General features: G+C 59.1%; 1 protein-coding gene across 3 annotated transcripts; it reads left to right on the top strand.

The window, feature by feature from the left end:
* The first annotated feature begins 3506 nt into the window (after positions 1-3506).
* Positions 3507-13110, top strand: FAM3A (family with sequence similarity 3 member A). 3 transcript variants are annotated; one of them, XM_029241130.1, is made up of 10 exons: positions 3507-3680; positions 4015-4087; positions 6168-6281; positions 6878-6901; positions 9034-9157; positions 9261-9319; positions 9664-9714; positions 10036-10120; positions 10197-10323; positions 11044-13110. In XM_029241130.1, the coding sequence occupies exons 1-10, from the start codon at positions 3519-3521 to the stop codon at positions 11137-11139; spliced, it is 915 nt and encodes a 304-aa protein (XP_029096963.1). In that variant the 5' UTR covers positions 3507-3518; the 3' UTR covers positions 11140-13110. The 3 variants fall into 3 exon arrangements, with proteins under 3 accessions (XP_029096963.1, XP_029096964.1, XP_029096965.1); XM_029241131.1 differs by lacking the exon at positions 9664-9714; XM_029241132.1 differs by lacking the exon at positions 3507-3680 and having other exon boundaries at positions 4015-4157.
* The last annotated feature ends 445 nt before the right edge of the window (positions 13111-13555 follow it).

Below are 13555 nucleotides of genomic sequence, written 5' to 3'. Positions count from 1 at the left end.
CCCGACCCCTCCTGTAACCATCCCCGCTCTCCCCGACTCCTCCTGTAACCATCCCCGCTCTCCCCGACCCCTCCTGTAACCAGAGGACGTGCCGCTTCCATCCAGCTTCTGCAGGAGGGAGACCACAGAGTTCACGTAGACCTAGGTGGACGGGGAAGGGAGGGGCTTTCTGGGACAGGCGCGGCTGGAATCCGGATCCTGCAGTGCCTCCTGGCCCAGGTCCACGCAGAGCAGCTGAGAAAGCCCCACGTGGACAGGACTACAGGCCAGGCTTCAGCCTGGGGGCGGGGGGACGGCCAGTGGCCTTGGTCCTCCCGATGCCTGTGGCCTGGAGAAGGGGCCGTAAGTCGCCCAGGTTCGCCGGGAGCTGATGGTGTGGGCCTAGGGACTCAGGCGCCCCCCTGTAACGCTTTGGCTCCGGCGTGGCTACAGAGGGTCCTGCCCTTGACTCTCTGTGGTGCAGCCACGTGCCCGTGAGGGGCAAATGAGGCTTTGCAAAAGGCCCAGGATGGCACGAGAGCGCCAGACCCCGAGATGGTGGCCCAGAATGCGGTGGAGCGGGTCCTCGGAGCCGCAGCCTGGCCTTCTGCTAGCCGCCAGGGGGCGCTGTGCTGCTCCCAGGGAAGGACAAACCTTCAAAATCTGGGCCTGAGGATGACCACAAACCTTCGGGATAAAAACCAAATAAACGGAGGTGCAGGGGGCCCTTCCTGACCCCGCTGGGGTCTTGGTGCTCAGAGCCCCCTCACAGAGCCCCACAGACGCCTACAGCCTTTTGGGGGACCCAGTAGAGCTGTGTGCTGGGGGTAGTCCTCCCAGGACCCAGGCCCCTTGGGGAACCTTCTGGCATGGCGTCACCGAGGGGGACTCTTAGCAACACAGAAGATCCATGTAGGGGCAGGAGCCTGAAGTGGAGGAGGGACCCAGCTCCTCCTGGGCCCCCAAAATGTGATAACCGCCTGTGAGAAGGGAGGGAGGGAGGGAGGGGTGGGGACCCTACCCTCCCCATCTGTCTGAGTGTCCCCACCATGACAGAGGGCCCAGGTCAGGGCAATCAATGGACACCTCCGATCTGGGTGCTACCCTGTGGCAGTGATGAGAGGGCTCTGGTGAGGGTGCTCCGCTATCACCTGACACCGGGTGCCTGTGAGTGACAGAGATGAGAGACCTGAGAGGGACAGTAGCTGTGATCTCAGCTCTAGGAGCCTGAAGTGAGGAAGAAGCATGAGGTCCCGGGTAAGGACGTTCAGCTGTCACCTCCATTCTGGAGCCACAAGCATGAGGGACCCCGTGAGGACAGTCACTGGTCACCTCATCTCTGACATAGTCCTTAGAGCCTCGCTGAATTGAGACAAATGTCACAGCTCTGGGGCCCTAGGATGGGGAACAGACACAACGGACTAGTGAGGAAAGACACCTGTCACCTAAGCTCTGGGTGGCAACATTGGCGCTGAGGGCTTTCAACTGGCACTGAATCTCTGCAGTGGGACACAGCAGGAGGGCCCAGGCGAGGACAGCCAACAGTCCCCTTAGCTCTGGGCGCCTACACTGAGTGAGAGGCATTGGGCCCAGGTTTCAACGTTCAACTCACATTTAACTGTGGGATGCCTGGACCAGGGCGAGGCTTAGAGGCCCAACCTCAGGTAAAGGCATGAGGGGCAGGCAAGGGCACACAGGTAGCCCTTCAGCGATGGCAGCCACCCTGGGGCAGAGACATGAGGCCCAGCAGGGGGCACTCAAATGCCACTTCACCTCCGTACAGCTCCACACCACAGAGACGTGAGGGCCCAGGTGAGGTGAGTTGACTACAGGCACAAATCTTGGTAGCTACACTGGAACGGAGAGCGAGGGACCATGGAGGTCATTTAACTGTCACCTCAGCTCTGGATTCCTACACTGTGGCATAGGTGGCCTCAGGTGAGGGCATTCAACTGTCACCGGAGATCCGATTGCCTAATCTAGGGTAGAGGCAAGAGGTCCTGCAATAAGACAGTCGCCCATCACCTCAGCTCTGGGTGCCTACTCGGGGGTAGAGGCGGGAGGTGCCGGCACGGGGGCATCAGCATGCAGGCCCACGTGAGCACTGTCAAGTGACAACTCCGTGCTCGGTGTCTACACTGAGAGGGGAACGAGGGATCAGCTGAGCACGCGGGCTCTGGGTGCCTACACTCAGGCAGGGACACAAGGAGCCGAGGAAACACAGTGAACTGGTGCCGCAGCTGTGGGAACTACATTCTCTGCCATCTCCCGCTGGGTGCCCGCACTGGGGCCGGGCCATGAGGGTCTATGACAAGAGGGTCTCATGCTCTCCAAGTCCCCATCGAAAAACATTCCTTGGAGAAACAAAGCTGCCCCTTGAGGCACAGAAGGCTTGGGATGAGTCCCAGGCCTCTGGCCCTCTCGAGGGTGGTGCCCCTGGGGTTGGTGAATGTGCCTCTGGGCCCTCAGGGGGGCTCATTAAACCAGCCTTTCCAAAATGCCTGCTCTGAGCAAGGTGTAAACACTGTCCTCTAAGAACCAGCCGTCTGGCCGCTGCCCTGTGCCTGGCAGGAGCTTCGTCTACTGGGCACCACGACTGCCAGCATTACAGGGAAGAGCGCTAAGGAGGGCACGGTGCCCAGGGCTTGGTACTCACAGATATGTGAGAGTTTGGCAAATGGTCAGTGCTATTTCTGGTCCCAAATTCCATGACAAAACTCAAATACCAACCCGTGACAGCAGCACAGGGGCCTGAAACTTATCACCTTGATCTTGTTAGGGAGAACGAGGGAGTGTTGTGAATGCCAGTGGAGAAGCTCCTGGATGCTAACCAGAGCTCTGTCACTGCCTGGCTCTATCACCTTTCTCTGTATTCTGGGTTCTTTCCTTAGGAAGGTTTCCAGAAAGCGGTGACATTGGGTCAAAGGGCACGGATGTTTCAGTGGTTCTTACGCCGCCCGGCTGCTGCCGTCCAGAAAGATGGATCCAGGCGACAGAGGTGGCCCTAGCTCTCCCAGCGCGGGAGGTGATCGGGGTGCCCTGGGCGGTGTCGGGGGCGCCTTTGTGAAGGAGGCTGGAGGAGCAGGCAGGGGTGACAGCGTGTGAGCGCGCTGCCCTCTAGAAAGAAGACGGCGAAAGGGAGGCCGCGGAAGGCTGAGCCTGCTGGCCCCTGGCTCTTCGCATTCTGCTGTTTCCCGTACACGCTTCTGTCCCTCCGGGTTTCGAAAAGGCACACATTTGAACTTTTGAACAATGTCTAATTACGCCCCCAGATCCATCCGCCCCTTCCTAAACTTCAGAAATCCGAGCGCGGGGCACGACCACAGCCCCACCCTCAAAGCCTGGGAACGCGGGGCTCTCCCTCCTGAACGAAGCCTCAGAGGAGACCTCGGGGGCGGGGCTGAGTAGGGCCCCGCCCCTTGGCAGCCTGGCAGCCCGGCCCCGCGGCTCCGCCGGAGCGTGCGTCAGGGGCGGGGCGGGCCGGGGCGGGGCCGGCCCGGGCCCCTCCCACCCGCTGGCCGGTCGCCCAGCCCCGACCGATGGCGGGGTGGCGCCTGCGGGCCGTGCTACCGCCCTGGGCCGCCATTGCCGGGCCTCTCGCTCCGCGCTGCGGGGCTCCCTCGCTTCGCCTCGTCGAGCAGAGTGGGGCGGCCGGCCTGACGGGGCTGCCCCTGACCGAGCTCGCATCCCCCCACCGCCAGGCAAGTCTCTGGCCGGCCCGGCCCGCGTCGCCGACCTCCAGGCCCGGGGGGCCGTGTGGGGGGCCTGAGCTGGGGCCTCCCACTCCCGCGTCCGGGAGAACCACTTCCACTTCCCAGGCCCAGAGGCTCCCGTGGGCACGATCGTGAGCCTCCAGGTTCCCGAGGCCCCTCCGGTCCCAGCCGGGCTTCTCTCCGCCTTCCCGAGGAGCCTGGCCATGTAGTTGGCCGAGCAAGTCGGTGCACCGACCGCGCCCGCCCCACAGCTGGGACCCAGCACGGGCTCATCATCCCTGACCCCCACCCAAACCTGCTCTTCTGCTTTGTTGCCCCCCAGAGCGCACGGTCCACAAACGCTGCACCTGACGGCTGCCCCACCCCAGCGGGAGAAGTGGACATGAGGTTGGCAGGTGGGTGGCTTCCACAGTGAACCGGAGAGAGTTGGAAAGGAGACTTGGCTGGAGGCCCAGGTGTCCAGAGGTCTGTCTGGAAGGGCCAGGGGTGGTGGCACCACTGGGTCTGGGGGGGGAGGGTTTATACATTTTTTTTTTTTTTATTTATTTATTTTTGGTTACGTTGGGTCTTCCTTGTGGTGCACGGGCTTCTCATTGCAGTGGCTTCTCTTGTTGCAGAGCACGGGCTCTAGGCACGCGGGCTTCAGGAGTTGTGGCACGTGGGCTCAGTAGTTGTGGCTCGCAGGCTCTAGAGCACAGGCTCAGTAGCTGTGGTGCACGGGCTTAGTCGCTCCGCGGCATGTGGGATCTTCCCGGACCAGGGCTCAAGCCCGTGTCCCCTGCATTGGCAGGCGGATTCTTAACCACTGCGCCACCAGGGAAGTCCCTGGGTTTGGTTTTTGAAACAGAGGACTCTGCACAAACACTCATTCTATGACCTTGAGCAAATCCTTTCACCTCTGAGGACTTCAGTTCCCAGCTCTCTCTTTTCAGCTGTGAGATGAGGATTATAATAGATTTCTCCCAAATGGGATAACTGGCCGCTGTTTGGAAAAAGTTGTGGGAGAGAGCTCCAGGGAGCACGGCGGCTGGGTGGACAGGGAGAGGCAGTGGTCTTAGATGAGAAGCTGACCATAGTGGCCCTGAGGTTGGATGTGAACCCAGTGCCAGCCCTACTGTCGCCTGGACAGCTAAGATGAAGGGGACTTGGGGATGGATAGGTTGGGGGTGGACTTCATACCTTCTAAAATTGAAGCATTATGCATGTATCCCGGGGAAGCTGACCCATGAGGAGCTGGCTGGGAGAGTGGGGCCTCAAGAGTGGTCAGGGCTGGAGTGGTAAAATACAGTCAGTGCCCGTGAGGGTTAGTTCAAGGCTGGGAGCAGAGCAGGGCACCTCTAGGTAGAGTCGAGGCAGGAGGGGAGACGGAGAGTAGGGTAGAGGCAGAGAGGACACTGGGACAGGAGCTGGGGAAAGTCCAGCTTTTCAGGGGAGGGTCAAGGAGGACGATCTAAGCCAGAAGGACAAGGAGCATCCAGGTGGGGCTCAAGGGCGCCGTCCCAGAAGCCAGCCGAGCAGGGTTTCCGCGGGAGGGCCGCAGCCTGTGCGGCCACCTGAGGGGTCAAGGGACATTAGGGCCAACAGGTAACCCGGGGTGCTGGCATCAAGAAGGTCCCAGGCGGCCTTCGCCGCAAGCCGTCCTGCGGGGGTAATGGAGGCAAGGGCAGAGTGGAGCAGGTTGCGAGACGGGGAGGGAAGTCTATGGAAGAAGCCAGCACACAGGACTTTGGAGGAGCCGGCAGGGAGAGGAAGGGAGGGCACAGAGCCCCGCCGCTGGCTGCGGATGTGATTCCGAAGGAGGCCTTTCCTCCCGCGTTTTCTGAGGACGGGAGGTGTTGAAAGTAGAGGGGAAAGGGCCTCCCTGGTGGCGCAGTGGTTGAGAGTCCGCCTGCCGATGCAGGGAACGCGGGTTCGTGCCCCGGTCCGGGAGGATCCCACATGCCGCGGAGCGGCTGGGCCCGTGAGCCATGGCCGCTGAGCCTGCGCGTCCGGAGCCTGTGCTCCGCAGCGGGAGAGGCCACGACAGTGGGAGGGCCGCGGAACCCGAAAAAAAAAAAAAAAAAAAAATAGAGGGGAAAGAGGGAGACAAAGTGACCGCTATGTTAAGAAAGCCGAGCAGGGTGGAGAGCTCGGCGCCCAGCTCACAGCAGGAGGACTGCCTGGCCTTCCAAAGGAGTAGGAACCTCCACCGTCACCGTCACAGGAGAAAGGAGGGCAGGATGACAGGGACTCAAAGACATTGGTAGCCTCAGAAGCAGGAGGTTAGGAGGCCCCTCCACACCTCCAGGGAGAGCCAAGCTGAGCCTTGGGGTTGGAGCTCAGCTTTCTCCTTCACCCGCCAGGAGCTCCCACCTTCCTGGTCTCCACTCGCTTCTTCCCAAGTGCCTGGGGAGATCCGATCATGAGAGGCCCTGGGGTCGTTCGGGAGCTCGCTGGCATCTGAGGAGGCCTTGCCCGTGTCTGTCATGCCTCTAGGTCCCCTCCGCATCATGGCCCTGGTCATCTCCGTGGGCCTCACCTGGCTCGTAGCCAGCATCCTCCTCGGTGGGCCTGGCGGCGGCTTTCCTCGCATCCAGCAACTCTTCGCCAGTGAGTGTGGGACTCTCCCTCGCCCCGCTACGAGGTCCCCGGCGCGGCCACCTGGGCCTGCGGCCTGAGGCTCGGGGTGGAGGTGGCGGTGGCCTGGGTTTTCTGTCTCTTCCTGGCAGGGCACCTGTAGCTGCCCTCGGTCCGCCTCCTGGCATCCGGCACAGCCTTCCCCCTACCACCCAGTTGCTTCGGCTGGAAACGCCAATCCCCGCTAATTAGAATCCTTTGTTCACTGGGGCCCATGTGAGGGGCAGGGGGGCTTTTGCTGAACACTGGGGATGACTCCCAAGTTGTTCCCTGCAGGCTTTCCGCTGGGTTCTGAGATGGGGAGGGGACTCGACACCTCGTTACTGGTGACACATCACCTAAGTACTTTTTGCAATTCCGATCTACCCTTTTCCTGGAGCAGAGAGCTTTGCATCTGAACATCATTTAGACTTGAGCGGGAACGTACGTGCCAAGGTCAGCCTGGCTTAGCCCTTGGCCCCTGAACCTGACTGCTCCTCCACCTTGACTTCACAGTATAGGAGCAGGCTTCCCTGCTACAGGCCCTAGGAAAGGTCCACACTAACAGAAACAACTCTCTGTACCCACAGGCCCAGAGAACTCAGTGACTGCAGGTAAGGCTCCTGTCACCTCCCTGCTCCTGCCCTGTGCCCACCCCTCTTACCACTTTTGTGACACTCGTGCCTGTCCCCAGCCCTCCAGGGTTTCTCTTCTCCATTCATCCCTCCCCAAACTAGCTGTCACAGCCCACTGGAGCTGCTTGCATGCTGTGAGCCTAGAAAACAAGTTACCTGCTTCCAGAATACACTAGGGGGACAGGCATAGGATAGACATTCCCATTCCAAAAGGGAGAAATTGGAAGGTATAAAGGGGTCATCAGTCTCAAGCAAGTCCCAAACCCAGCAGGGCAAATCCATTCGATTTCAAAGCATAAGAAGAATCCCTGGGCCTTTGGTGGGGGTAGGGGGGATCTGGAACGTAGGGGACGATCCTACCCTCCCTCTGGGCCTGAGCCAACTCTGGCCTCTGCAGCCATTGCTCTGCCCTTGGAATCATCCTTCCTCCCTTCTGTCCTTTCTCTGTCCCTTTCAGTCCAGGCTGGCAGTGTTTCTACTGGTATAAAATTCTCAAAAACTTTGTTGATCTCCTGTGCAATTCATGAGGGTCTAAGCTGTAAGACAAGAGAATCCTCCAGATCTTTCCTGGATAACCTCATCTCTCCATTCCTAGCTTCCGCTGACATGCTTGAGTGGGTCCACAGGTCACGTGGCCCAGCTCTTCATGAACAGTTGTCCAGCCACACCCTTGGTGTTCTCTCCCAAGCCTGCTTTCTCATATTTTGCAATATGATTAGCCTGAGAATCTTCTAGATCTTCACATTCTGGTTCCTTCATACTTAACAGTTACATCCTCAATTTATCTCTCTTCCCTTACATGTTACTTTGAGCAACAAGGAGAAACCCTCAACACTTTGCTTGGAAATCTCCTCAGCTCAGTCTCCAAGTTCAGCATTTACAAGTTCTACCTTCCACAAAACAGTAGAAAACAACTTGGCCAAGTTCTTTGCCACTTTATGACAAGGATGGCCTTTCCTCCAGTGTCCCATAACATGTTCCTCATTTCTGTCTGAGAGCTCACCAGAAGCACTGTTAGCATTCACATTTCTATCGACAGTCTGGTCGCGATGATATGTGCCTTATCTCAGACCATAGAAGCTCTCTCTACTGCTCTTCTCTCTTCTTTCTGAGCCCTCACCAGAATCACCTATAATGTCCATATTTCTACCAACAGCCTCTTCAAGGCAATCTAGGCCTTTCCTAATATGCACCTCAAAATTCTGCAGCCTCTACCCATTACCCAATTGCAAAGCCATTTCCACATTTTTAGGGATTTATCATGGCAGCACCCCACTTCTTGGTATCAGAATCTGTATCAGTTTCCTGGGGCTGCCGTAACAAAATAGCACAAACCAGGTGGCTTAAACAACAGAAGTGTATTCTCTCACAGTTCCGGAAGGTAGAAGTCTGAAATCTAGGTGTTGGAAGGCTACACTCCCTCCAGAGGCTCCAGGGAGGACCCTTACTCACCTCTGCCAGCTTCTGGTGGCCTCAGGTGTCCCTGGACTTGTGGCCGCCTCCCTCCCATCTCCGCCTCCATCTTCACAAGGACTTCTCCTCCATGTGTGTGGGTCTTCTCTTCTGTCTTTTATAAGAACATGTGTCATTAGATTTAGGTCCCACCCTATTCCAGGATGACCTCATCTTAATGAATTATAACTTCAATGATCTTATTTCCACAGAGGATCACGTTCTGAGGTCCTGGGAGTTGGGACTTGAGAACATCTTTTGTGGGGACACAGGTCACCTCGTAATAGAGACCAACCTCCTTGTGCCCTCTCCATGGGGTCCTTGCACCTGCCCTCCCAGTAGCTTTCCTTCCCTCCTGTCCTCTGTTCCCGGTGGGGCCACAGCCCAGGCCAGCCCTCCTGCCTCCTTTCTCTTCTCCCACCAGTGGCCGAAGAGCCTCCCTGGGGTCCCTGTCACTTTGCCCTGAGGCCAGCCCCAGTGGGATACAGAGTGTCCGTGGAAGTGTCCCTTCCTTGGCCTGAGCCACGTCCCCACCCCACGCCAGTCCCTTGGTCTGTGGTCACTCATTCCTCCCTATGGGCTGGTCCTGACCTCCCCCTCTCAGATCTCGGGTGCCCCCAGGGCCAGGCCCATGGGTCACCCCTGTTGTCCCTACCCAGAGCCGAGGGCCAGGAAGTACAAATGCGGCCTGCCTCAGCCGTGTCCCGAGGAGCACCTGGCCTTCCGCGTGGTCAGCGGGGCTGCCAACGTCATTGGACCCAAGATCTGCCTGGAGGACAGGATGTGAGCCCCTCAGGCGGGTGGGGGCGGGGAGGGGAGCTGGGTCTGCGAGGACCGGGGTCGAGCAGGGTAGACGTGCCACTGGAAGGCTCTGTCCCCCTGCTAGGCTCATGAGCAGTGTCAAGGACAACGTGGGCCGGGGACTGAACATCGCCCTGGTGAACGGTGAGTTGCCCACGGAGCAGAGAGGCAAAGCTGAGCCGTGACCTGCCGCCCTCCTTCCACCCCGCCACCAGGGATTCGCAGGGGGGCCTGGGAAAGGGTCTGTGCGAGCTGAAGGCTCCACAGAAGAGGTGACCCGATGGACGAGAGCGTGGCAGCAGTGAAGAACTGGAAGTTTCCAGGAAGTGGGAGGCTGCTTCATGGGGAGCCCCTGGAGGGCCCCCAATACTGAGCAGAAGCTCCACAGCCTCGGGTGGGTCCCAGCAGTCTGAACGAGGGGCACGGTGGGCGTGAAGATGGGGGGAGGTGAAAAGCTTCCAGCAGCACCCATCCTTCCCTCTGACCAGGGGTAAGCGGAGAGCTCATCGAGGCCCGCGCCTTCGACATGTGGGCGGGAGGTGAGTCAGGCCGCGGCCTCCGCCTTCTGACTGTGGGCGGAATGACGGCATCTTCCCCCTGAAAGCTGCTCCTTCTGTCTGCTCGCTGGGGAGTCTTGAGCACTTCCTTGGGTTCAGAAAAGCCAGGGAGAAGGACAGGTGTATGGTCAGGGCTTCAGCCCTGGCTTCTTATACCATTTGGTCCCTGCACTCACTCAGCAGCCCTGGCCGGGGTGTGTCCCTGGCCTGATCACTACTTTAGTTTCCTCATCTGGAGAACAGGGGTTGGTGAGGGAGGGGTGCTCAGTGGTGCCTGATGCTCCATGGGAACTGTCCCCCTAGATGTCAATGATCTACTGAAGTTTATCCGGCCGCTGCATGAAGGCACCCTGGTGTTTGTGGCTTCCTATGATGACCCAGCCACCAAGTAAGTAATGGCCGAGGCTGGCCGAGGCCTCACCCTTCCGTGGTCATGGCTCATATCTCTTCCTTCTGTGGGGCAGGATGAATGAAGAGACCAGGAAGCTTTTCAGCGATCTGGGCAGCAAGAATGTCAAGGACCTGGCCTTCCGGGACAGCTGGGTGTTTGTAGGGGCCAAGGGTGTGCAGAACAAGAGCCCCTTTGAGCAGGTATGGGCGCAGGCTCTGGGACCCCCCACTGCCTGGCGCAGGCCAGTCTGCCCTCCCCTCCTGCCTGCATCCTCTGAGGTCGCCTCTGTTCACGCCCAGCACCCACACACACAGCAGGCCACACGTCTTTAAGATGCTCCTGGGACTTCTCCGGCGGTCCAGTGTTTGGGACTCTGCGCTTCCACTGCAAGGGGCACGGGTTCAATCCCTGGTCGGGGAACTAAGATCCTGCATGCCAGGCTGCTCAGTCCTGTCCCATCCCCCCAAAACCCAGCACCCCAGTTCACACTGCCCACCCTGCTCCCCACAGCAGAACAAGGCAAACAGGCTGTTCCGCCAGTTTCTGGAAGGCTCCGGCTGCCGAAAGAGCAGCTCAGCCCCCAGAGAAGAAACACCCTCTCTGGCCTCGCTCTTCCCGGAGCTTCCAGCGGCTCCCTGAGGGCTGGGTGAGGGCAGGGACACACTCCCCCTCCTTCCCTTCCTAGCGTGTGCCAGGCCCACCTAAGTTCAAAGAAGGTGATCCCCCCCTCCACCTGCGAGGGGGCAGGCCAGGGCAGCTGCTGCCATCTTTAGATGAGAACGCTGAGGCGCTGGGACAGACAGGTGGCGGGTGCCCGAGGTTGCACGCTTGGTTGACCCTGGCACGGGGGACAGAGAGTTCTGTCTGGCCCTGGTGCCCGAGGGCTGAGCCCGTGCCTTCCTGCCCCCACCGACCCGCAGCACGTGAAGAACAGTAAGCACAGCAATAAGTACGAAGGCTGGCCCGAGGCGCTGGAGATGGAGGGCTGCATCCCCAGGAGGACCACAGCCAGCTAGCGGCCGAGCTCGACGACCAGACTAAGCGAGGCTGTGTGTACCCAGCCAGGAGGGGGCGCCGGCGCAGCGCTGAGGCCCGACCCCACGCCCAGCCAGGGGCACTCCTGCCCCAGCACGGCAGGGCTCCGAGGCAGTGACCGGTGACCAGACTGTGCCCGGTGGTGGGGCTGCGCTGCGGCCCCATGGCGCTTTGTCCGGGGACCCCAGGTACCCGTCTCCTTTTCCTAAAGCACTCTGCTGGCCGACACCCACCCAAGTCCCAAGCGCCTGCGGCCCCCAGTCTGGTAGCAGCTGCCTGGCAGGTCGGGGCATCTTCCGGAGCCTCTCCGTCCCAGAGTGGCTCGCTGCTCTGCAGGCCAGTCCTGTTTCCAGTGTGATTCGTTCTGCTGAGCCGAACGCGGTGGCCACTCCCGGCGCCTGGCTGCCTCCTGCCTTGCTCTCGCGGGAAGGGGTGCCCGCCTGGGAGCCAGGCCGGCCGGGCAGTGAGGTCGCCGGCCCGATGGCGGTTCCCAGCGCGGCGGGTGGCAGCTCCTGCGGTTTGTCTGTCAGAGGGCCCGCTTTCTAAATGACGTCTTAATAAACTGGTGGCCCCCGAAGGAATGAGATGCGTTCAGAGGGGAGTCGGGTGGTATTGTCCTTGAGATGTGATTCAGGTGGTGAGCAGAGGGGCTCCCCTGTGGGCATCCCTGTAGCCTTGCCCTTAGACACGGCACAGGCCTATAGGGACAGGGATGGGGATTAAAACCAACCCAGGAGCTTCCCCCTTCCCTGCAGCCTCCCGCGAGAGCTAGTGTGTCTCCCCCGCAGTGCTCAGCGTTAGATGCCTTTGAAATCAGGCCAGCAAGAGGCCGAGTCACGTGGACTATTTGGCATTTCTCACAGATTGCAGTTATATTTCCCTGCAAGGGGTGAGAACCAGCAAGAAACTATAAGGAGTTTTCTGGAGAAGTACATGAGGGTGCAGAAATGGTCTGGGGTCACAAAAAGGAGAGAAGGCGGTTGGGACTTCCCAGATGGAGGAATCGGGGCGCCAGCCAGGTAGGGTCAAGGGGGCCGTGGCCGGGGCAGTGGACCTGTGAGTCCCCCCTCTAGGGGTTAGGTGCTGCGAGAGTGTGAACACGGCATCAGGAAATGAAAGTATTTAAGGAGGTGGCAGAAGAGGAGAGAGAGGCGAGGGACGGCCCAGGACGAGAAGCTGTGGTTGTGAGGCCATAGCCACGACTGCAAAGGACCAGGAAGTGGAGACGTGAGGACGGCCCGGGTCGCTTACCTGGGAGACGGTGTTCACAGAAGCTGAAACGCAGCCTGACCCTGTGCCGAGAGCTTTATGTGTCTTCATTTTTAAACAGACTTCCTGTTTTAGAGCAGTTTTAGGTTCCCAGCAAAGTTGAGCAGAAAGTCCAGAGTTCCCACATACCCAGCCTCCACTGACACGTCATCACCACCCAAAGCCCAGGGTGGACATCAGGGTTCCCTCTTGGTGTCGTACAGTCTGTGCGTTTGACAGTGTTTATAATGACGAGTACTTACCACTAGAGTATCATACATGTATTCATTTTTCAAACCTTCTATTATGGACATTTTCAACATCCTCCAAAGTAGAGAGACTAGTCTGATGAATCTACATGTACCCAGTGGGGCTGCCAAAGTGATCATCGTGTGGCCAGTGTTTCATCTGCACACCCTAGCGAGCAATGCTGGTTGCTGGTGAGCCCCGTTTACGGAAGATAAATGGTCCCTGGTGTGCTCAGGAAAGTTTCCCTGAAGCTGGGAGGTTAGAAGCCAGATGAATAGGGCCCCACAAGGTTAGTCGCTTGCCCCAAATGAAACGCATCTCAGCGAAGGGCTGCACCGCAAGGCTGGGAGGTGCCTCTGTATTATACAACTGCTGAGCCAGCTGACCTGCCCCAGACCTTCACTGCGTGCGCCAGAGCCACACAGATGGAAACGGCAGGCCAGCTTTATCCCCCATGTGGCCCAACACAGGTAGGATGCTGACAGTGGTGTGCAGTGCAGCCCGCCCGACCTTCCAAAGCGGAGGTACATCTTTACATCCTGCGGTCCTCTTCCGCCAGGGTTTTGTCCCCCAGGCCTACCCTCAGGAGTTAAGACATCGTCAGTTACAAGTGACAGGGTCCCAACCCAACTGGCATATGCAAAAATAAATACATAATGACAGGGGAGGGAGGCTTAATGTTCCTGTAACAGACCCCAACGCCCATGGGTGATTCCAGCTCCAGTAACGTCGTTGGGATACAGGCTCTCCATCTCTTGGCTCCGCTTTTCTTTGTGTTTGCATCCTTTTCAAACATGCTGTCTTCCCCAGGCAGGGGGAGTGACAGTAGATGTCCCAGGTTAGCAACCCCAGCAAGAAAAGAGCTCCCACCTTCCCAGTCGTTCCAGCCCAAGTCCCCGG

The sequence above is a fragment of the Monodon monoceros genome, unplaced genomic scaffold (assembly GCF_005190385.1).
Source record: "Monodon monoceros isolate NGI ecotype Baffin Bay Population unplaced genomic scaffold, NGI_Narwhal_1 Super_Scaffold_22, whole genome shotgun sequence".
In the NCBI taxonomy this organism is placed as follows: domain Eukaryota; kingdom Metazoa; phylum Chordata; class Mammalia; order Artiodactyla; family Monodontidae; genus Monodon; species Monodon monoceros.
This window is presented reverse-complemented; position numbering and strand designations above follow the sequence as displayed.